At 37.1% G+C, this 18328-nt stretch overlaps 1 protein-coding gene across 1 annotated transcript in view; it reads right to left on the bottom strand.

The window, feature by feature from the left end:
* The window catches only part of PCCA (propionyl-CoA carboxylase subunit alpha), a 410939-nt gene that overhangs the window by 222782 nt on the left and 169829 nt on the right, over nt 1-18328 (bottom strand). The window contains exons 13-14 of the mRNA XM_039254278.1: nt 4759-4902; nt 3288-3362 (exon numbers count right to left, since the gene is read on the bottom strand). Coding sequence (XP_039110209.1) covers nt 3288-3362; nt 4759-4902 — 219 coding nt within the window. The remainder of the gene's footprint in view (nt 1-3287; nt 3363-4758; nt 4903-18328) is intronic.

The following is an 18328-nucleotide window of genomic DNA, read 5'->3' as shown; positions in this document are numbered from 1 at the left end:
CTATTTTCTGAAAACATACTTCAGTGCTTTGAAATTCAGTGTTTATAAAAACTAGAAAAGAATTAATGGGGCAGCTGTGAAAGCAATAAAATCATAATCCACCCTCTCCCCACATTTAAAGAGCCCCCAAATGGCAGCTGCAGCCAACTTACATAGCAGAAAAGAGCCTTCTGAACTTACATTTTCTTAATTTTAGCAGCAAAAAGTTAAAGAGACTATTTTACCACCATGTATTATTTAAAACCAGAGCATACTTGCTAAAGCTGTGTTTCCATTTGAGATTTACGTACAAGTTCTAAAATGTTTGGCTTTCAATATACCCTCCTATTTGCTACATAAACTGCTACAAGCATAGTGTGGAACTTTAAATTCAACCCACTGGTAAAATAACACAGACAATAAATATTATTTGTTACACTCTTCTATAGTTCATAGTTTAAAATTTTAGTCACCTTGAACAACACCGTCCTGAAAGTTAACTTACCTAGGGCTCTTAGATACAACTATGTCATTTACTAAAATTATGATCACAAGAAGGTATGCGTCATTTTAATTTAAAAATACATAGGGTAAAATCAAGAGGCATACTTAATCAACACAGGTCTCTAATCAAACACATGTCTCATTAGCAAATCAACATCTCCAAATGAAAACTGTAACAAAGCATGAAGACTCGGATTTACAATATCCTGCTTATGTAGCTTTTTTCAAATAAGCATCAGCCTTTTTTATTTCTAACAATGAATTCAAAGTCAAATTAAGTTGCCATTCCCCAATGGAAACAAAGGCTACACACAAATATATATATATTTCTTAGCTTTTACACTCAAAGCTTTAAGGATAAAGTCAAATGGAACTTTAACCAAATTTCTGAAAACAAAATTACAATCTGAAAATACCAAATTTATAAAATGTGGTGACCAAAGACAAAAAAAAAATCTTATTCAACGCCATAAGAGTAAATTGTAGGCTTAAAGAAGCAAGTGAGGGGCGCCTGGGTGGCTCAGTCAGCTGAGTGTCTGACTTCAACTCAGGTCATGATCTCACAGTCTGTGGGTTCGAGCCCCACATCGGGCTCTGGGCCGACAGCTCAGAGCCTGGAGCCTGCTTCAGATTCTGTGTCTCCCTCTCCCTCTCTGCCCCTCCCCTGCTCATGCTCTGTCTGTCTCAAAAATAACATAAAAATAGGGGCGCCTGGGTGGCTTAGTCGGTTAAGCGTCCGACTTTCGTTTAGGTCATGATCTTGCGGTTCGTGGGTTCGAGCCCCACGTCGGGCTCTGTGCTGACTGCCAGCTTAGAGCCTGGAGCCTGTTTCAGTCTGTGACTCCCTCTCTCTCTGACCCTCCCCTGCTCACGCTGTCTCTCTCTCTCTCTCTCTCCTAGAAATAAATAAAACATTAAAAAAAATTTTTTTTAAAAATAACATAAAAATATTTAAAAAAGAAAAAAAGAAACAAGTGAAAAGTATAAACTGTAAGTTAATCCTCAAGTATGTATTCCTGGGACCAAAAAGGGTAATAACCAAAAAGTTTCCTAAATTAAAACTGACTGATCTAGTTAAAGAGCCAAGGAGGAAACACCTACACCAACACCCAGGCACCTGTGTATTGAGGGTCTCAAGCCATTGCTCAGAAACCTCTAGCGTAATTTAAATGTCTTTCTTCTGTATCAAAGGTGGACCATGTGAAACTATCAGCCATCTCCCACCCTTCATGCTCCATTCACCTCTCCCCCTCAGTCCAACTCCCAGCCCGCCATGTCTACCTGACAAGTGACAGCCCAATCTGATTAAATGCTTCCAAGGGAGGGGACTCGTGGGCCTCCATGACAGGCCAAAAGTGATCACCATGGAGATACATAATTACAGCTGTCAACGCATCTACTGTCCTGCTGACATCAATTTGATTGCTCCCAGCAATAATGATAGACAAAGCTTGGTGTGCACTCTCCCGCACCCAATCACTTTATCTATTCCTTGGTCCATTTAGCTGACATGCAACATTCACACAAGCAAATAACAGCAGTAAGCAGAACATTTAAGGCATTTTAATTGTTTTTTCTTTCTATGGATGGCTCACAACCACAAATGTTATTACATAAAACTCCTGCTGCAGCATTAATTGAAGAAAGATTTGGTGGGACAAAGACTGTAGGGGGTATAGTTTGTCCATTATCACTTGTACTTTCAACAGGTCTCACGTTTGAAAATTGCAAATTGCAAAAACTTGCGAGGGCAAAATGTTTGACATCCTGTTAGCTATTACAACATGGTGTAAACTTCTAACAACTAGAGTAATCATTATGAATTCTTATTTAATACTTTTTTCTTTGATTAAAAAAATGTTTAGATATGTCCCTATGATACTGGTATTCTCATCTGCTATTTAACGTCACCTAATAATGCCTGTTAAATCTTTACAATTTTTTTTTTCTGCCTTCAGGCTTTGAACACAGCATGGAGTCTCCCAGCCTAGAAAGGGTCAAGTCTCTTCAGGACGCATATGGGCAAAAACAATTTAAAAAGTGAAATAAATCATATATCCAATAACATCTTCGAATTTAGAATCCTTCCTGTAATCTTTCACCATCTTCATGCCAGTAATCAGACTGAATAATCACATTCACAGATGGTACAGCCTTGTCATCCACTAGTTAACATAATGTCATATACATATGCACTTATTACCTTGATTAAGAAAAAGGGTATGCCCTTGTTTTTTTTTTTTATGCAACAAAAATTTTTAAAGAACACCTATTACATATAGAAAAACTATGAATTAAGTGGATAGCGGTCACTCTTCTTTAACTGGTAGAAACAGGTACTTCTTAAAATCTGTGATACTTAATAGAATGAGGCACATTTTGTTTTTCTTAATCCATTTCAAGTAAAAGACTGAATTTGTGCTTGAATTTCTTGACATCTGACTACACAGGAAAGCTGGGTTAGATTTATTGAAAAGACTAAAGTAATACAAAAAAAGTCATTTCCCATTTGTAGGATTCTGTGATCTTTTTCATTACAATTTTCAAAAGAACTGAGAACACTGTAAACTATCATTTACTCAGAAGTCAGACATCTCTAGACTTCCCCATGAAGGGAATTCTGACTTTCCTACATATCACCAAGCACAAAATATTTTTTAAAAAAATAACAAAAACCTGTGATTTATCCATGAATTTCACTTTTCCTTCTATTTACACCTTTGGTGTTGACATGCTTTAACATTAAAGTATGACATAAATCAAGATTTTAACCCCTCACTTAGCACTGCAGCTTAATGACTTACACCAGGTAGATGTATTGGTTCTTGGTACTGAGACAATCTGCCAATGGATGGTAAACCAAAAGACTTGTAGGGGTCCTGAAAGTTCAAAGGAAAGGAAGCACAGTCTTTGAAATATAAATCAGCAAAGTAAGGTTAAATATTTATACAACGAAGAAGCATTTATAGATCTATTTTCAACACACAGTATTTACCAAATCACAATTTCATAAGATTGCTGTCTGATACTCACTCTAGACTACTTAGAGAAGTATTTAAAAATTAAACAGAAATGTAAGCAGAACTGAGCCTGACCTTAGTCATACTTTTTCGAAATTGGTAAAATTCCAACACTTTATAAATTGTCTTAGGATGCCTTGGGCAAAAATCAAATAACCTAGGCGCTACATCAAAACATCCTCAAGTTCAGAACAGCAACTGTAGTGTACGAAATATAATTGTTTTTCTTGCTCTCAAAACTGTTCACATATGGCAAAACTGGAGAATTTTGGTTCTTCAAGTAAAGACCTGAAAGAAACTTTGCATGCACTATTAGATATGTGCCCCACTTGTAAATACCTTAGATCATCAGAATAAATATTAAATGAGTTCAGTGTCATTACAATACCACTTAAAATATGATAAAAAGCAGGAACAATAACCAGGTCAAGCATATTTATTCTCAAATCCTTAAGAAACATTTCAAAACAACTTCAGGTATTCTTAAACACTATTATTAATAGATTTTAATAATTATTAACACTACTATTAATAGATTTTTTTAAGACTCCGAATTCTAAAAGCAAAAGATAGTATAAATGCTTCCTTGAATTGTTTTAATCATTGAAAAAAGCATTTTCAGATGCTGACTGCTTTATTGTCTGATTAATATAGTTATAAAATAATACAAAAGTTTTGGACTGAAAGCTTATGAGTAAAATTCATAATTAAAACTTAATGAATGCTTTGCAATTTAAATTTCAATTGCTACTTTCATGTAATCATAAGGGATAAAAGCATTAGAAAATAAACTTGCAAAAAATTTAAGTGGATATTGAATTAACAACTAATGTGTACGCAGGGTAGGCTCTTAAAAACAAAAAGTAAAAAAACAAACAATAACATAAATAAATGCTTCTGTTCATTTCAAACGTGATTTGAAAACAAGCAAAAGAAACAAAAGCCATGGTCTATTCAAACATACTGAATAGTTAACAAAAGCAAGAATATTTAACGAATGCTTTGTTGCCCCTTAAACTGATGGGTGGCTATTCTGCCCGGGCACAGAAATACACGGAACTTAAACTCAATCTTTTAAAATTACTTTGAATTGCGTCAAAATTGTCCACTCTTTTGCCTGGTTTGATTCTCTATTGCATGAGCAAACACTCCACATGGGTTACGAAGCCCTAACTTTCCCTTGCTGTTCAGTTTTACCTGGTCCCATGTCTCGGGACACCACCACCATGCTTCCTCTGAACATCATTCATTTTACCTCAGCATAAACCCGACATTCAACTGCCCAGCCGTTGATGGGAATATCAGCTTGTGTGTGCCTGAGAGGGTAACCCTTGGCAACACGGATCATTTCTTGGACCAGGTCCAGGCCAGTAATGCATTCTGTGACAGGATGCTCCACCTGCAAGGCCAATATCTGCCAGTCAATAGGTGTAGAAAAAGGGAAATAAACAGAGGCAAGAAGAGGCAAGAACAATATCAACAGTTACTGGGTAAAATGAGCTTAATTAAATGTAACACTTAATCATTTTAACTAAAAAACTAAGAGCATACAATTAAACAAACAGAATCTAATACAAAGCATGATTTTAAGAAAAAAAAAATCCCAATACCTAAAAAGTATATTGTAAACTATCTGCATTACTTGTCTCAGTTTTTAATTAGATGGCATCCAGCAATGCTTCCCCCTTTCAATTTTGAAACTAATTCTCATCTGAAAATTATGTATTTAGCTGCAATCCTCGGTATGGCTGGTAATCAACTATTCTGCTACATTTAGCATGGCATCCACAGAGGCAGCTTATGATTTTCCAAAGCACTAAGCTAGCCTGGTCTCACCCACTCTCATGCTTTCACTAACCTGTCCTGACAAGCAACCAGATTAGCGTACTCTCACATCAATGCAGTGTAGCAGAAAGGAGCAGATGGGCCCTTGCAGGTTGTTTTCCCTTCAGACCTACATGGGGAGTGCTTAGCATGCACAATAGCAAAACTGAGCCAGTGAAATCACTCTGCTCTCTCAGCAAATTGCCGATAACTACTTTGGATGATGCTGTCATGGGGATCCCTGGCCTTCCACACTCACACATGGGATACGCATATACAAAAACACGCACTGACATACAGGGATGCTAACAGGGATACACATCACTGTGAATTTTCTTGATTGTTTACAAGTTCCTAAACTTAACAAAGATAAAATAAATCCACTTCCAGCACTGATAAGGAGTAAACAATAGGTCTCTCATGAAAAACCTTGAAAAAGGTTTAAAATTTTAAATAAAACTTTGGCCACATCTGCTACTTTAATACTAATTTCTTTTCTCATAAAAATTAAAGCATGTTCTATATGCACTTCATAATAGTTTCTTTATCATGACATGTCCAAATTCATAAACTCTGACACAGGAAAAGGTCAATGAACAAACAAATGGTCTTTCCATCTTTAACTACACTAATTGAAGGACAGGACTTAGTCATTATAATAATCTTGAAGCTTATCATAAGCAGACAATGCCATGGTCTTAAAAAAAAAATGAAAAAAGCTTTGTAAAAATAAACAGATGGCATCCATAATTAGCTCTGTGTGTGTTATGAGTTTGTTTACAGTTTCAACAACATTTTAAGACATTTTGACATAATTTTAATGACAAATCATCACTAAAATAAGCATCTACCCTTTGTAAAATAAATGTGACACTAAATAAAGATCTTATTAGATAGTTCAGAAATTAAAATTTTCAAAGGACATTGTGGTTTTTTGAGAAACAAGATTCTATATGATAAATATAACAAGAAAGGAACAAGTGTAAAGTCCCTGTATCACTGCTAGAAACAAATCTGAATGGGAAGGCATCTTATCACTCTGTACAAAGTGAGCCTACTACGTGCCAAGGGATTTACGTCAATACTATTCATACACCTCCATAGGTGAGAAAACAATTTTAAAAGTGAATGATTTAATTTCCTCCTTTGGCTAGTGCCCAGAAAAGTACATACTATATACTAGGCAAACCAATATATACTGAATGAATAAATGAGCAGCAAATCCAGAGACACATCTAGAGTAAATGGCAGAGGCAGAGCTGGCATTCAGGTCACTCCAGGGATAGTATGACCTTTCTATTCTCCTCATGGAAAAATGTATATAAAAACATGTAGTAAATTGGGGCGCCTGGTTGGCTCAGTCAGGGGACCATGTAACTCTTAATCTTGGAGTTGTGAGTTCAAGCTCCACATTGGGTGTAGAGATTACTAAAAATAAAAACCAAACAAAACAAAACTTCAAAAAAAGCAGTAAACATAAACAGCTACATAATTAGGTGCTGTTGTCTTCTATAAAACACAGTATTATGAAAGTTTAAAGACCCAAATTCATTATAAGGCTCTGTTTACCTTAGAAGACTTCTCTGTAACTGTATAAAAGTACACAAGACCCATATTAAATGAAATCCAAAAATGGACCCATTTAGAATTACATAAAAGAAACAGCACATTTTACAATCTAATTTAGTGAGCTACAAGTATTTCAAAATAGAATAATTAAGTAGATAACTAGAATAACAACTGGCTGCTAAAGGCAAAATCATTACTTGCAGAACTTAAAAAATATAACCACTTAGGTTCAAGTAGTTCAAGAAGTCTTTCTAAATACATTTTAATAGAATTCTGCAGTTATTCAACTGGATGTGTGAAACATTTCCTTCAGACCCTGCCTTAGTATATTACCAGGAACCTTGTGGGTGTAACATTGTTTAAATAACCATGTGTGGCCCCATTTCTGAGAACCTGGAAACAGGTTCCCCTCTGCAAGTCAAACTCAATACTTAGGAGATCAGAACAGAGATATACAAAGAGACAAAACAGCTCTCAGGCCAAAATAAAATTCAATAGAAGTTTTAAAAATAGTTTTTAAAAGGAAAAAGAAAAAAAGAAAGGAGAAGGGAAGGGAGGGAGAATCAATGGAAAGTGAAGGCAGCTAACTGCAGTGAAAGGTGACTCAAAGAGAGAGACTCCAAGACGGGTGCCTGCTAGGCCAACAACTGTGTCTTGCCCCCTCAAAAGAAAAATCTTTGTTAGTCTAATGCCAATAAACATATTTTCAGAGGGTTATTATGTGGAAGGGGGAGTGGGGAAGCCACAAGGTTTCTTTGTCACTTCTATTCAGAAAACACTGACTTCACCTAAGTTAAAAATGTTTTTTTTTAATAAAGACTCCTCAGACTCATTAATCTGTCAATAGGCTTTGGGATTCTCCAGGGGAGGACACTGTACAGCACTTATTTACCCACACTCCTCCTGCTTTTGCAGGATATCCTATAGGTTGAGAATTCCATGGAACACAAATTTACAAACAATGCCTGTAACACTTAAAACACAGAACTGGATTCCCTTACTGTGATAAACAAATTTTTGAGGACCTGGCTTCATACATAATTTTTCTACCCAACAGAAATGGGCACTAGTTCCAAGAAGTACATGAATAAAGGATACACTAAATAGTGCGATTCTGCATTTGAAGGTTAATACATTGACATTCTAGTACATAACTCTCATGGTTTAGTCAACAAAAGACCTAAACTACCCCTGCCACACACACAAAAATTACATATGCAAAAAAAAAAAAAAAAAAAAAGACCCAAAACAACTCAGAATTTCTGAATCCTCAAAGACAAATTTGTGACTGGGATTAGTGAGAGAGTGTACACTCTGCAGGATCTATTAGCAGCTGATAAATCAGTTTGTACTGGCAATGCCCCGATCTCTCCATGAATGTTTTGTTCAAATAGGTATAAACAACTATAATCATGAAATGTCATATTGTGGAACACACCATCATGCTAGAGTGAGTATGGTTCTATATGCCTACATTAGATGATTGCAAACATCCAGCTTGCTATAAATCCATTTGCTGTTTTAATTTAGGTTTGTCTTCTTGATCACCAGCAACCTGTGACTAATATCAGTGTTTGCATATAAACCTCTTGCCACTCTGTTTTCAAATGTATTTATTTCTTCAAATGTATTTCCCCCAAAAAAATAAATAACAGAGCTCATCAAATCCAACAATGAGATAAATTTGATTTTGCTTCACCTCTGAGTTCCTAATGTATCAAACTTCAATATTAGTGAACTTGGAAAAACAAATCTATCTTTCTGGCATTGGGTCTGCCACCACAATCTTTAACCTCATTCCTCATTAAATACAAACCAGGAAGTATCTGAAACTAGTAAGCAAAAGTATAAGGAAAACATTCCAGTCCCAAAGTAACTCCCAATAAAACATCTTATTGATGACAAAGGGAAAAGTAGAAACTCTACAGTAAAGAAATGCAAGACACATCACTTAACCAAGCCAACCTCAGCAGTAATGGGAGAAAGAGACCTCGCAGGTCTCCTATGTGGTGGCCAGAGGAGGACAACACATTTTCTGCAGTAAACTTGCCAAAATGCAGTGCCTCAGTATCATCATCAGAAAACAGACAGATGCAACATGAGGGATGTTTTAGAAAATAAAGAGCCTGTGCTCATGAAAAAATGTAAAGATCATAGTTGTAAGAAGAAAAAGACTAACAAACTGTTCTAGATGGAAGAAAAGAGGTAAGACAAGTAAGTGTAATGTAGGGTCCAGAAAGTGTGTTATTTTACTCTGAAAGACTTTAGTGGAACAACCGGTGAAATCAGAGTATGATCTGGAGATTGGAGAATACAACATAGCATGTAGATACTAATATCCTGATTTTTTACAATGGCATTGTGGTGATGTAAAATAGTTTTGGGGGGTAGCCTGGGTGGCTCAGTTGGTTGAGCATCTGACTCTTGATTTTGGCTCACGTCATGATCCAGGGACTCTGAGCTGAGCATGCATAAGACTGAATGACTCTCTCTCTCTCTCTCATTCTCTCTCTCTCTCTCCTGCCCCCCTCCCCTGATCACTTATACTCTCTCTATTAAAAAGAAGAAGGGGAGGGAAGAGGACGAGGAGGGAGAGAAGGAGGAGGAGGAGGAGGAAAAAGAGAAAGAATCATCTACTTATTTTTAGGAAATAATGACATATTTAGGAGAAAAGGAACACCAAGCCTGCAATATACTCTTATATGTTTCAGGGAAAGAAGACAGATATAGATACATATAGATAAAAGGATAAAGCAAATGTAAATGTTAGTCAAAGGTGTTCAAACATCTTTATAACATTTTGCAATTTTTCTGTACATCTGAAAGAATTTCACATAAAACTTAATAGAAATTAAAGCAACATCACTAAAGTTTGTTTTTATGTAATATTATTAAAATAAAGATATCTGATTTGACCAACATTTTATCTTCAATCAAACATAAAGATATTTTGGGTGGCTCAGTCAATTCAGCATCCAACTCTTGATTTCAGCTCAGGTCATGACCTCATTATTGGTGGGTTTGAGACTCATCTCAGGCTCTGTGCTCTCTCTCTCTCTCTCTCTCTGCCTTTCCACTGCTCATGTTCTCTCTCAAATAAATAAACATTAAAAAATAATGATAATAATAAAGGCATCTGATTTAGTCAACATTTTCTCTTTAATCAAAATCTACCATTTTAAATTATCAACAGCAGATAATTTGTTGAACAGGTTTTCTCTGACTTAAACTTTCAAATATTTTGTGTAACTTACCTAATAATTCCTAGGATTTAAAGAATAGGTAACTAGGTTAACAGGCCAGTTTTCCTCAAGAACAACAAAATTCAGGCAATTCTAATTATACATTTAGGTTAACCTCAAATGAAAATTAACACTGAGAGAAGTTGAATAGAGAAAAAAGTCACAAAAAGTATGGAGAGAAGTTAGAACAAAGTGTTTACCTGGCCATGAGATAGAAGGAGGGTGATGAAAAGTATTCAAAGTTCCTTAAATGAAGGAGTATTTGGTTGTAATTGTCAATGGTAAATGGTGATCCAATTGCCTAGTCAAAGTAGAAGCTGTCTCCAAAGGAAGATGACCCAATCAATATACCTAACTAACATCTTCATGGCACTGAAATTCACCAAATCCCACCATATGCATGAACTTGTTCCTTAATACTCCACTCTCATTTTACAGAGAAGGCATATGAGTTACAAAGAAGAGGTATTTGGTGAATGAACATTAAGAATATCTAATAATCAGGGGTGCCTGAGTGGCTCATTCAGTTAAGTATCCGACTTAGGCTCAGGCCACAATCTCACAATCTGTGACTTTGAGCCCCATGTTGAGCTCTGCACTGACAGCTCAGAGCCTGGAGCCTGCTTCGGATTCAGTGTCTGTCTCTTTCTCTGCCCCTCCTCTGCTTGTGAGCTGTCTCTCTCTCTCCCTCAAGAAAAGAAAAAACATTTTTTTAATGTTAAAAAAATAAAAATGTAAAAAAAGAATAATATTCAAATAATGTTATTTTAAATTAATGTAATTTTAGGTAACATCTTTATTAAATACATCAAGTCTTGGGGCACCTGGGTGGCTCCATGAGTTAAGCACCCAACTTAGGCTCAGGTCACAGTCTTGCAGCTCATGGGTTCGGGCCCTGTATCAGGCTCTGTGCTGACAGCTCAGAGCCTGGAGCCTGCTTCAGATTCTGTCTCCAGCTCTCTCTGACCCTCCCCTGCTCACACACTGATCTGTCTGTCTGTTTCTTTCTCTCTCTCTCTCTCAAATGTAAACAAACATCAAATAATAAAAAATAAATAAATACATCAAATCTAACCTGACAAATGTTACAAGACTTAGTTTGGGAAAGCTCTCTTTGGTAAGCAGAACCTGTTCGATTCAACTCAACAGAGCAGTGTAGGTATAACTACCTGTTGAGTTATAAGTAAATTGCCCTGTTATATAAAATTGAGTTTCATAATGGTATTTGGCATCAGAGGTCCCTGTTCGGTTTGTTGTTATTCCAGCCTGAAAGGGTAACGGATGCCATTATTTTGGGTTCTGCTCTTTCTGTTCAGAGAGCTTCTTTGTCCAGAACAGAATCTAGCATACATCTATTAAAATTCTGAAGCCCTACCTCCTGAGAATACAGGATTTCAAAATAAAGATCTAAAGTTATTAGATTTTGATCCACAGGACTCAAAGATAAAAAGCACATTGGGAAATAGGCCCCAATACAGGATTCCTGTAAACTCACCTTGAAAATAATGGCTATATTCAAGTGTAGCAGTGAAAACTGAAGAGATTCTATTATAGAGCTTCTCCAAGCTTCCCAACACAAATAATCAGATGAAGAAAGGATAAGAGCTTTATGTTATGGGCTGAATTGTGTACCCCCCTCCCCCCATTTCATATGTTTAAGCCCTGACCCCAGCACCTCAGAATATGACTGTATTTGGAGACAGCATCTTTAAAGAGGCAATTAACTTAAAATGAGGTCATTAGGGTGGGCTTTAATCCAACGAGACTAATGTCCTTAAAAGAAGAGATTAAGACACAGACAACACATAGCACAGAAGACAGACCATGTGAAGACACAGGGAGAAGATGGCCATCTGCAGGTCACAGAGAGAGGCCTCCAGAAGAAACCAACACTGTGAACATCTTCATTTTAGACTTCTAGCCAGAACTGTGAGAAAATAAATTTCTGCTGGTCAGGCTACCCTGTCTGTGGTACGCTGTTACAGGAGTGCTAGGAAACTAACACAGAAACAAATTTGAAAAATTAAAATCTAGGTAAGAGTCCAGAACTCAAAGACACCAAAACAGTTTACAAGATGCTTTCAAACGGAAAACTAAGTGAAGGTAAATGACCAGTTTACCTATACACATCTGTGTAATAAAAACTTCTTTCCTTCAACTCTCTAAGACTCAATAACTATAAAGGAAAGTACAAGCATAGCCTACAATGTATTCTCACTTTCGTATGAGACTGGCTTCAAATATTCCAGAACACTCCAGGTCTGGCTTACTCTAAGCCAATTTGTGTCTTGGCCTGACTTTAAAAATAATCAAGAAGGTCAACTTCTGCTCATATCTAAAATGTCCCTTCTGGAAAGAATGCAGTTTTACAAATGAGCCACAAATCCATTTTCCCTGTAAATCCTCCCAATTCTATCAATTACTCTTTCAATCAACACTCTAAAGCAGACCAAACTCTTTTAGTATGGACAATCCTTAATATTTTTAAAATCCAAAACTACTCTGAAATTAGATTATGGTAATTGTTCAGATATAGTCAATTCTTAGAAACCAGAATTTGGGTTGCAGTAATTCTTCATTTTTAATTAAGTGAAATAGCGAAATAGCAAAGAGTAAAAATCAATTTAGAGTTTCTAAAATCCTTCTGGAATATAAAGATATCACATGGTACAGAATTATTTGATGGGAGGTGGGTGTGTCTGGTCTCCATAGAATTTCAACAATTCCATTATACTTTCTCTTCCATCTCATTGCCAAAGTAGATTCTGATTTCACTGTGACAATCATATATAATTACCACATTATATATTAGATTTTTAATCTAACAAAAGTGGGACAATTCAGCACTCTGTTCTTAAGGATACAGAATAGCCAGCTGAGCATGCCTGGGCGTTCACTACTATAAGATAATATTCCTTTCTACTTGAGACTGTTCCAACTCTTAGAATCTTTGTAGACTACATAAAGGCTGTTTTTCCAAAGAACTAAAATCTAAAAATAACCAGTATTTGGAAATTAGCAACTACACACACACACACACACACACACACACAGACACACACACACAAATTTGGAAAGGTATATTCAGGGTCCTAACAATCTTCTAGCAAGAAGGTCTAAGCAAAAATAACTGATGACTGTAACAAGCATTTTTATCCATCACCTTCATTTTTAGATTTCCATTTCCTTTTCTTCTAATCTCTTTCGCAAACACCATTATGATAAAAAGAGGTTTTTTGAAGTGGTTTATTGCAAGTATAATTGTTCATTTGCAACAATGTTTCTGCAGTTAACTGAGAAAAGAATACTTTTTGAATTTTTTTTTATTTATTTCTGAGAGAGAGAGAGAGGGTGAAGAGGGGAGGGTCAGAGAGAGAGGGAGACACAGAATCTGAAACAGGCTCCATGCTCCGAGCTGGCTGTCAGCACAGAGCCCAACACAGGGCTCGAACCCAAGAACTGCAAGATCATGACTTGAGCCAAAGTCAGATGCTTAACCAACTGAGCCTCCCAGGCGCCCCCAAAAGAATAATTTGAAAAGTTATTAATTTGTGGCTCAGTTTGCCATTTGAAAAAAAAATAACTACTGACAAGCTTTCCTAATAATGACGAAGTGACAGTAAACATGTTATCCAGAATGTCATGGTGAGTGAGATTCTCAGGAAGAATAAGTGTCTAAATAGGGCACTTTTCTGAGCATTTTAAATGCATTAACTCATTTAATGCCCACAATCCTATAAAGCACGGGCTACAGTTACTGTCCCTTCATAGATGCAGGCAATGAAGCAGGGAGAAGTTAGAGAACTTCCTCACTGTCCTACAACCAGGAAGGAGTAGGGCTAGGATTTACTTGCACTAAGTCAGAATTGTGGATGTTTGCAACTAACGAAAACAATGACTAAACGACTTGACCATTAGTCAGCTATAGTTGTTCTGAACCATTTCAGGGTCTGGAACCTCACTAAATTTCTCCTAGAAAAACATGTATCTGTTTCCAGAGGGTCCACAGATTCCTCCAAAGCACTTTAACGACATCCAGGTAACCCTGGTTAAATACCTCTGCTTTGGAAGATGGCCAAACCAGCACCTCTCCCCTCCACATCCCAGGGTCTCTATTCCGCTCCTCCCCCCTCCCCAACCCCCAGCCCTGAGTCAGTAAGCAGTCCAGGATGCTGCAAACAGTGATGGAGAGCAAGTGGCTCTGGTGTCCCGTGAGCAGGGGGAAGCCTGGAGGCCAGCTTCAGAGATTGCCAGGTAAAGATGTGAAAGAAGAGGTCAGGGAGACAGCTTGGCCTGCAGAGATCTATGCAGCCGGAAAACATCGTCACTAAAGGCTCCAGGAGAGCGCCTGATCACTTTCCTAACAAGTCTGAGCAGTCAATGAATATGAGCTGGATTCTGTCCTTGAGACAAAGAGAAGGTGAAGAGACACACGTTCTTCCTGACCTCAGGAGGATGTGGCTGTTCTGCAGCCCCTGAAGGACTGCTGCCACTGTGAATAGTACAGCAAACCCAACTCAGTACTGAACCCAAATCAACTACAATAAAGCCACAGCAGGCAGCTTACCCACCAGGGACAGGGCAATCATTCAGAATCATGACTACAGACACTTAGTGAAACAGAGCAGCTGAGGAACAGGGGGGAAGAAACCTACCAAAAAGCAAAGGGGAATTGAGAAACTTCAAGGGTAGTAATACATGCACACACACCCCCATTCTCAAGGGGACTTTCTGAGATAAAATAACACAATTTCCCAATTACCCGATTTAATTGACTACTTTAAGGAAAAGACATAGCCATTAGAACTCAAATTAGGAGCCTGGAAGAGCAACATGAACAAGTATCAAATAACAGAACACAGGGGTGCTTGGGTGACTCAGTCAGTTAAGCATCCAATTTTGGCTCAGGTCACGTTATCATGGCTCATGAGTTTGAGCCCCAGGTCGGGCTCTATGCTAACAGCTCAGAGCCTGGAGCCTGCTTCGGATTCTGGGTCTTCATCTCTCTCTGCCCTTCCCCAGCTCATGCTCTTTCTCTCTCTCTAAAATAAACAAACATTAAAAAAAGAAGAAAAAACAGAAGACAAATAAAAAATAAGAGTAATCATGTGCAAAAAGACACAAGCTTCAGAGAGCTTATCCAGTATACTTAACCCACAATAACAGGAGCTCCTGAAGGAGAAAACTAACAGATAAGAAAAGGAAGTAGTTAACAAGAAGAAACTTTCTCTGAAATGAAGAAACTCTTAAATCTGTACACTTCAAAGAAAATTAAAAGGCAGAGTTTAAGAACATGAATACACGCCTAAGCATGTCCTGGTGGAGACAAAAAAAAAATCCCTCAGTTCCAATTATTAAGAGGAAACCGGGCCACCTTTCAGAGAGCAAGAATATATTACATATAATGGAGAACAATCAGAATGATCTCAGACTTAACATTAGAAGCCAGGACACAGCAAAGTGTATCAACTTTGATCCAGGCTCCAGCTGTCAGCACAGGACCCGAGGCAGGGCTCGAACTCACAAACTGCGAGATCACAATCTGAGCCAAAGTCAGATGCTTAACAGACTGAGCCAACCAGGTGGAGGATGTGGCATTTCTGAGGACAGCATCCATATATTCCAACTGAAGAAACTTCATGAAAAACTGTTTGAGTGAAACCAATGAGATAGGGCAGAAATCTCAAAAAAGGGAAAGACAAAAATGCTATAGAAATGAAAACGCTGTGCATACAGAAGCTAAAAGCAAGTCTGGAAACAGAAATCAATGGTAAGAGAAAACCAGAAACAGCTTAGAAGTATGAGATTATCTCAGAGAATCTTCAGTGTTGCAAAGGTGGAGGAATTCGTGATTTCACCTTTAGAAGTATTATTAATGGAGAAAGTGTCTGTATGAAGAGGAAGGTGAACATAAATAAAATGTTAAACGATAAGAGATTTTTCCAATTTACCAATGGGAAACAACAGGAAAAATTACCAAATTAATTCAGGCAACACATTAAAAAGGGGTTGGGGGGACAGAAATAAAGGTAATTTTGAAATATAAATGTAGAGGAGATAAAATCTAGTATTTAAAATTAGAAGGATCAGATTTTCATACTAAAAGAAAGAGCATCAGATTAGTGTTCTTGTTTTTAAATGTTTACTTTTGAGAGAGAGAGAGAGAGAGTGTGTGATTGGGGGACAGGCAGAGAGAGAGAGGAGAGAGAGGGAGAGAGAGAGAGAGAAAAGACAAAGGATGCAAAGCAGGGTCCATGCCACATTAAAGAGCCAGATGCATGACACAAACCCACAAACCGTGAGATCATTACCTGAGCCAAAGTACTACGCTTACCCAACAGAGCTACCCAGGCACCCTAGACGAGTTTTTTCTTTTTTAAATTTACACACACACACACACACACACACACACACACACACACACACAACAAGCAATAAAGAAGACTATGAAGTAAAAGAACAAACAAATAAAACAAAGAATCAGGAGATACAATATGATAGGAGTCAACACAGAATTTAAAATTAAACCCTTTAAACAAGACAAAGATATGATGTGATGATACAAGGTACACAATGCATGTAGAATGGTCATAAACACATGCCTACCAAATTATTTTACAGATAAATATGCAAAGTAAACATTATTTAAAATGCAAGGAAAACTTGTAGAATGAATACAGATGTACGCTGAAGTAGTAACAGATGAACTTACATAATGCCTGAGATTTTTGTTAAAATACTCCAGCTAAAAGGGGCAAAAGCCAGGTTCACATAAAACAATACCGGCAAAGTAAACACGAAGCTAGGTTATAGAGTCATGGGACTTTACCACACTACTCTTGCTACTCTTAGGACTTCTGTATGTTTGACAATTACTGTGCATAAAAGAGACAGAAAAACTGACACATGAAGGGAGGAAGAAAAAGAAGGAAGAATGGACAGGGTGGAAGGGGGTAGGGTGGGGAGGAAAGAAATAAGAAAGAGGGAAAGAGCCAAAGAAAGAAATGCAAGGAGGTCCTGAATGCAAGAATTTTTAGAGAAGTGAATCTACTCTGCACGACACTGTAATGGTGGATACATGTCAAACATTCGTCAAAACCCACTGGATGTACAACAGCAAGAATGAATCCTAATGTAAACTCTTGCTTAATAATAATATGTCAACACTGGTTCATCAACTGTAATGAATATACCATACTAATACAAAACATTAATAACAGGGGAACTAAGGGTGGCTGGGTAAAAGGGTATATGGGAAGTCTTTGTACTTACTGCTCATTTTTCTGTAAACCTAAAACTGCCCTAAAAGATAAAATCTATTTTTATTCACTTATTTATTTACTTATTTATTTTTGAGAGAGAAGGTGGGGGTGGGGAGGGGCAGAGAGAGGGGGAGGGAGAATCCCAAGCAGGCTCAACACTGTCAGCATACAACCCAACACAGGGCCCAATCCCATAAACCAGGAGATCATGACTTGAGCCAAAGTCAAGAGCCAAATACTTAACCAACTGAGCCACCCAGGCTTCCCTATTCTTTTTTTAATTATGATGAGAAATTCTATGTATCTCTTTCTAAATCAAATAAATCCAATAAAAACAAGAAACCGGGGTGCCTGAGTGGCTCAGTCAGTTAAGCGTCCAACTTCAGCTCAGGTCATGATCTCATGGTTCATGAGTTCGAACTCCACATCAGGCTCTCTGTTGAGAGATTCTCTGTTTCCCTTTCTACCTCTCCCCTGCTCATGTTCTCTCTCACACACAAAATAAATAAATACACTTAAAAGTTATTTTTAAAAATCTACAGGAATATGAATAAATCATTAGCCTTCAATAATCTTGATTCTGAATAGATATTACCTCATAAGGAATTGAAAGTCTACCACAGAAGGAATTAGAAAGTTGTTTGAATTTGTTTAAAGTTGAGAAAGATACCAATACAAATGGATTCACATCTGAGTTTTTAATATTTAAGGAACAGATAATGCCAATCATTACCTATACAATATTCTCACAGTTTCAAATAATACATATAATTTTATCATTCAAATCTGGTAAAGATGGTATTTAAAAAAGTAAAAATCCAGAATCATTATATTAGCTTACAAAATCCAGTAAAACACCAAAAGGAAAATCATTATGTCTAATTAAAAGTTATTATAGACAGTAAAGCAAAAGTACCAAAAGAATCCA

This window comes from Hyaena hyaena, unplaced genomic scaffold, assembly GCF_003009895.1.
Source record: "Hyaena hyaena isolate Hyena2069 unplaced genomic scaffold, ASM300989v1 scaffold_478, whole genome shotgun sequence".
Lineage (NCBI taxonomy): Eukaryota > Metazoa > Chordata > Mammalia > Carnivora > Hyaenidae > Hyaena > Hyaena hyaena.
Note: the sequence above shows the minus strand (reverse complement) of the source record. Positions and strands in the feature narration are given on the sequence as shown.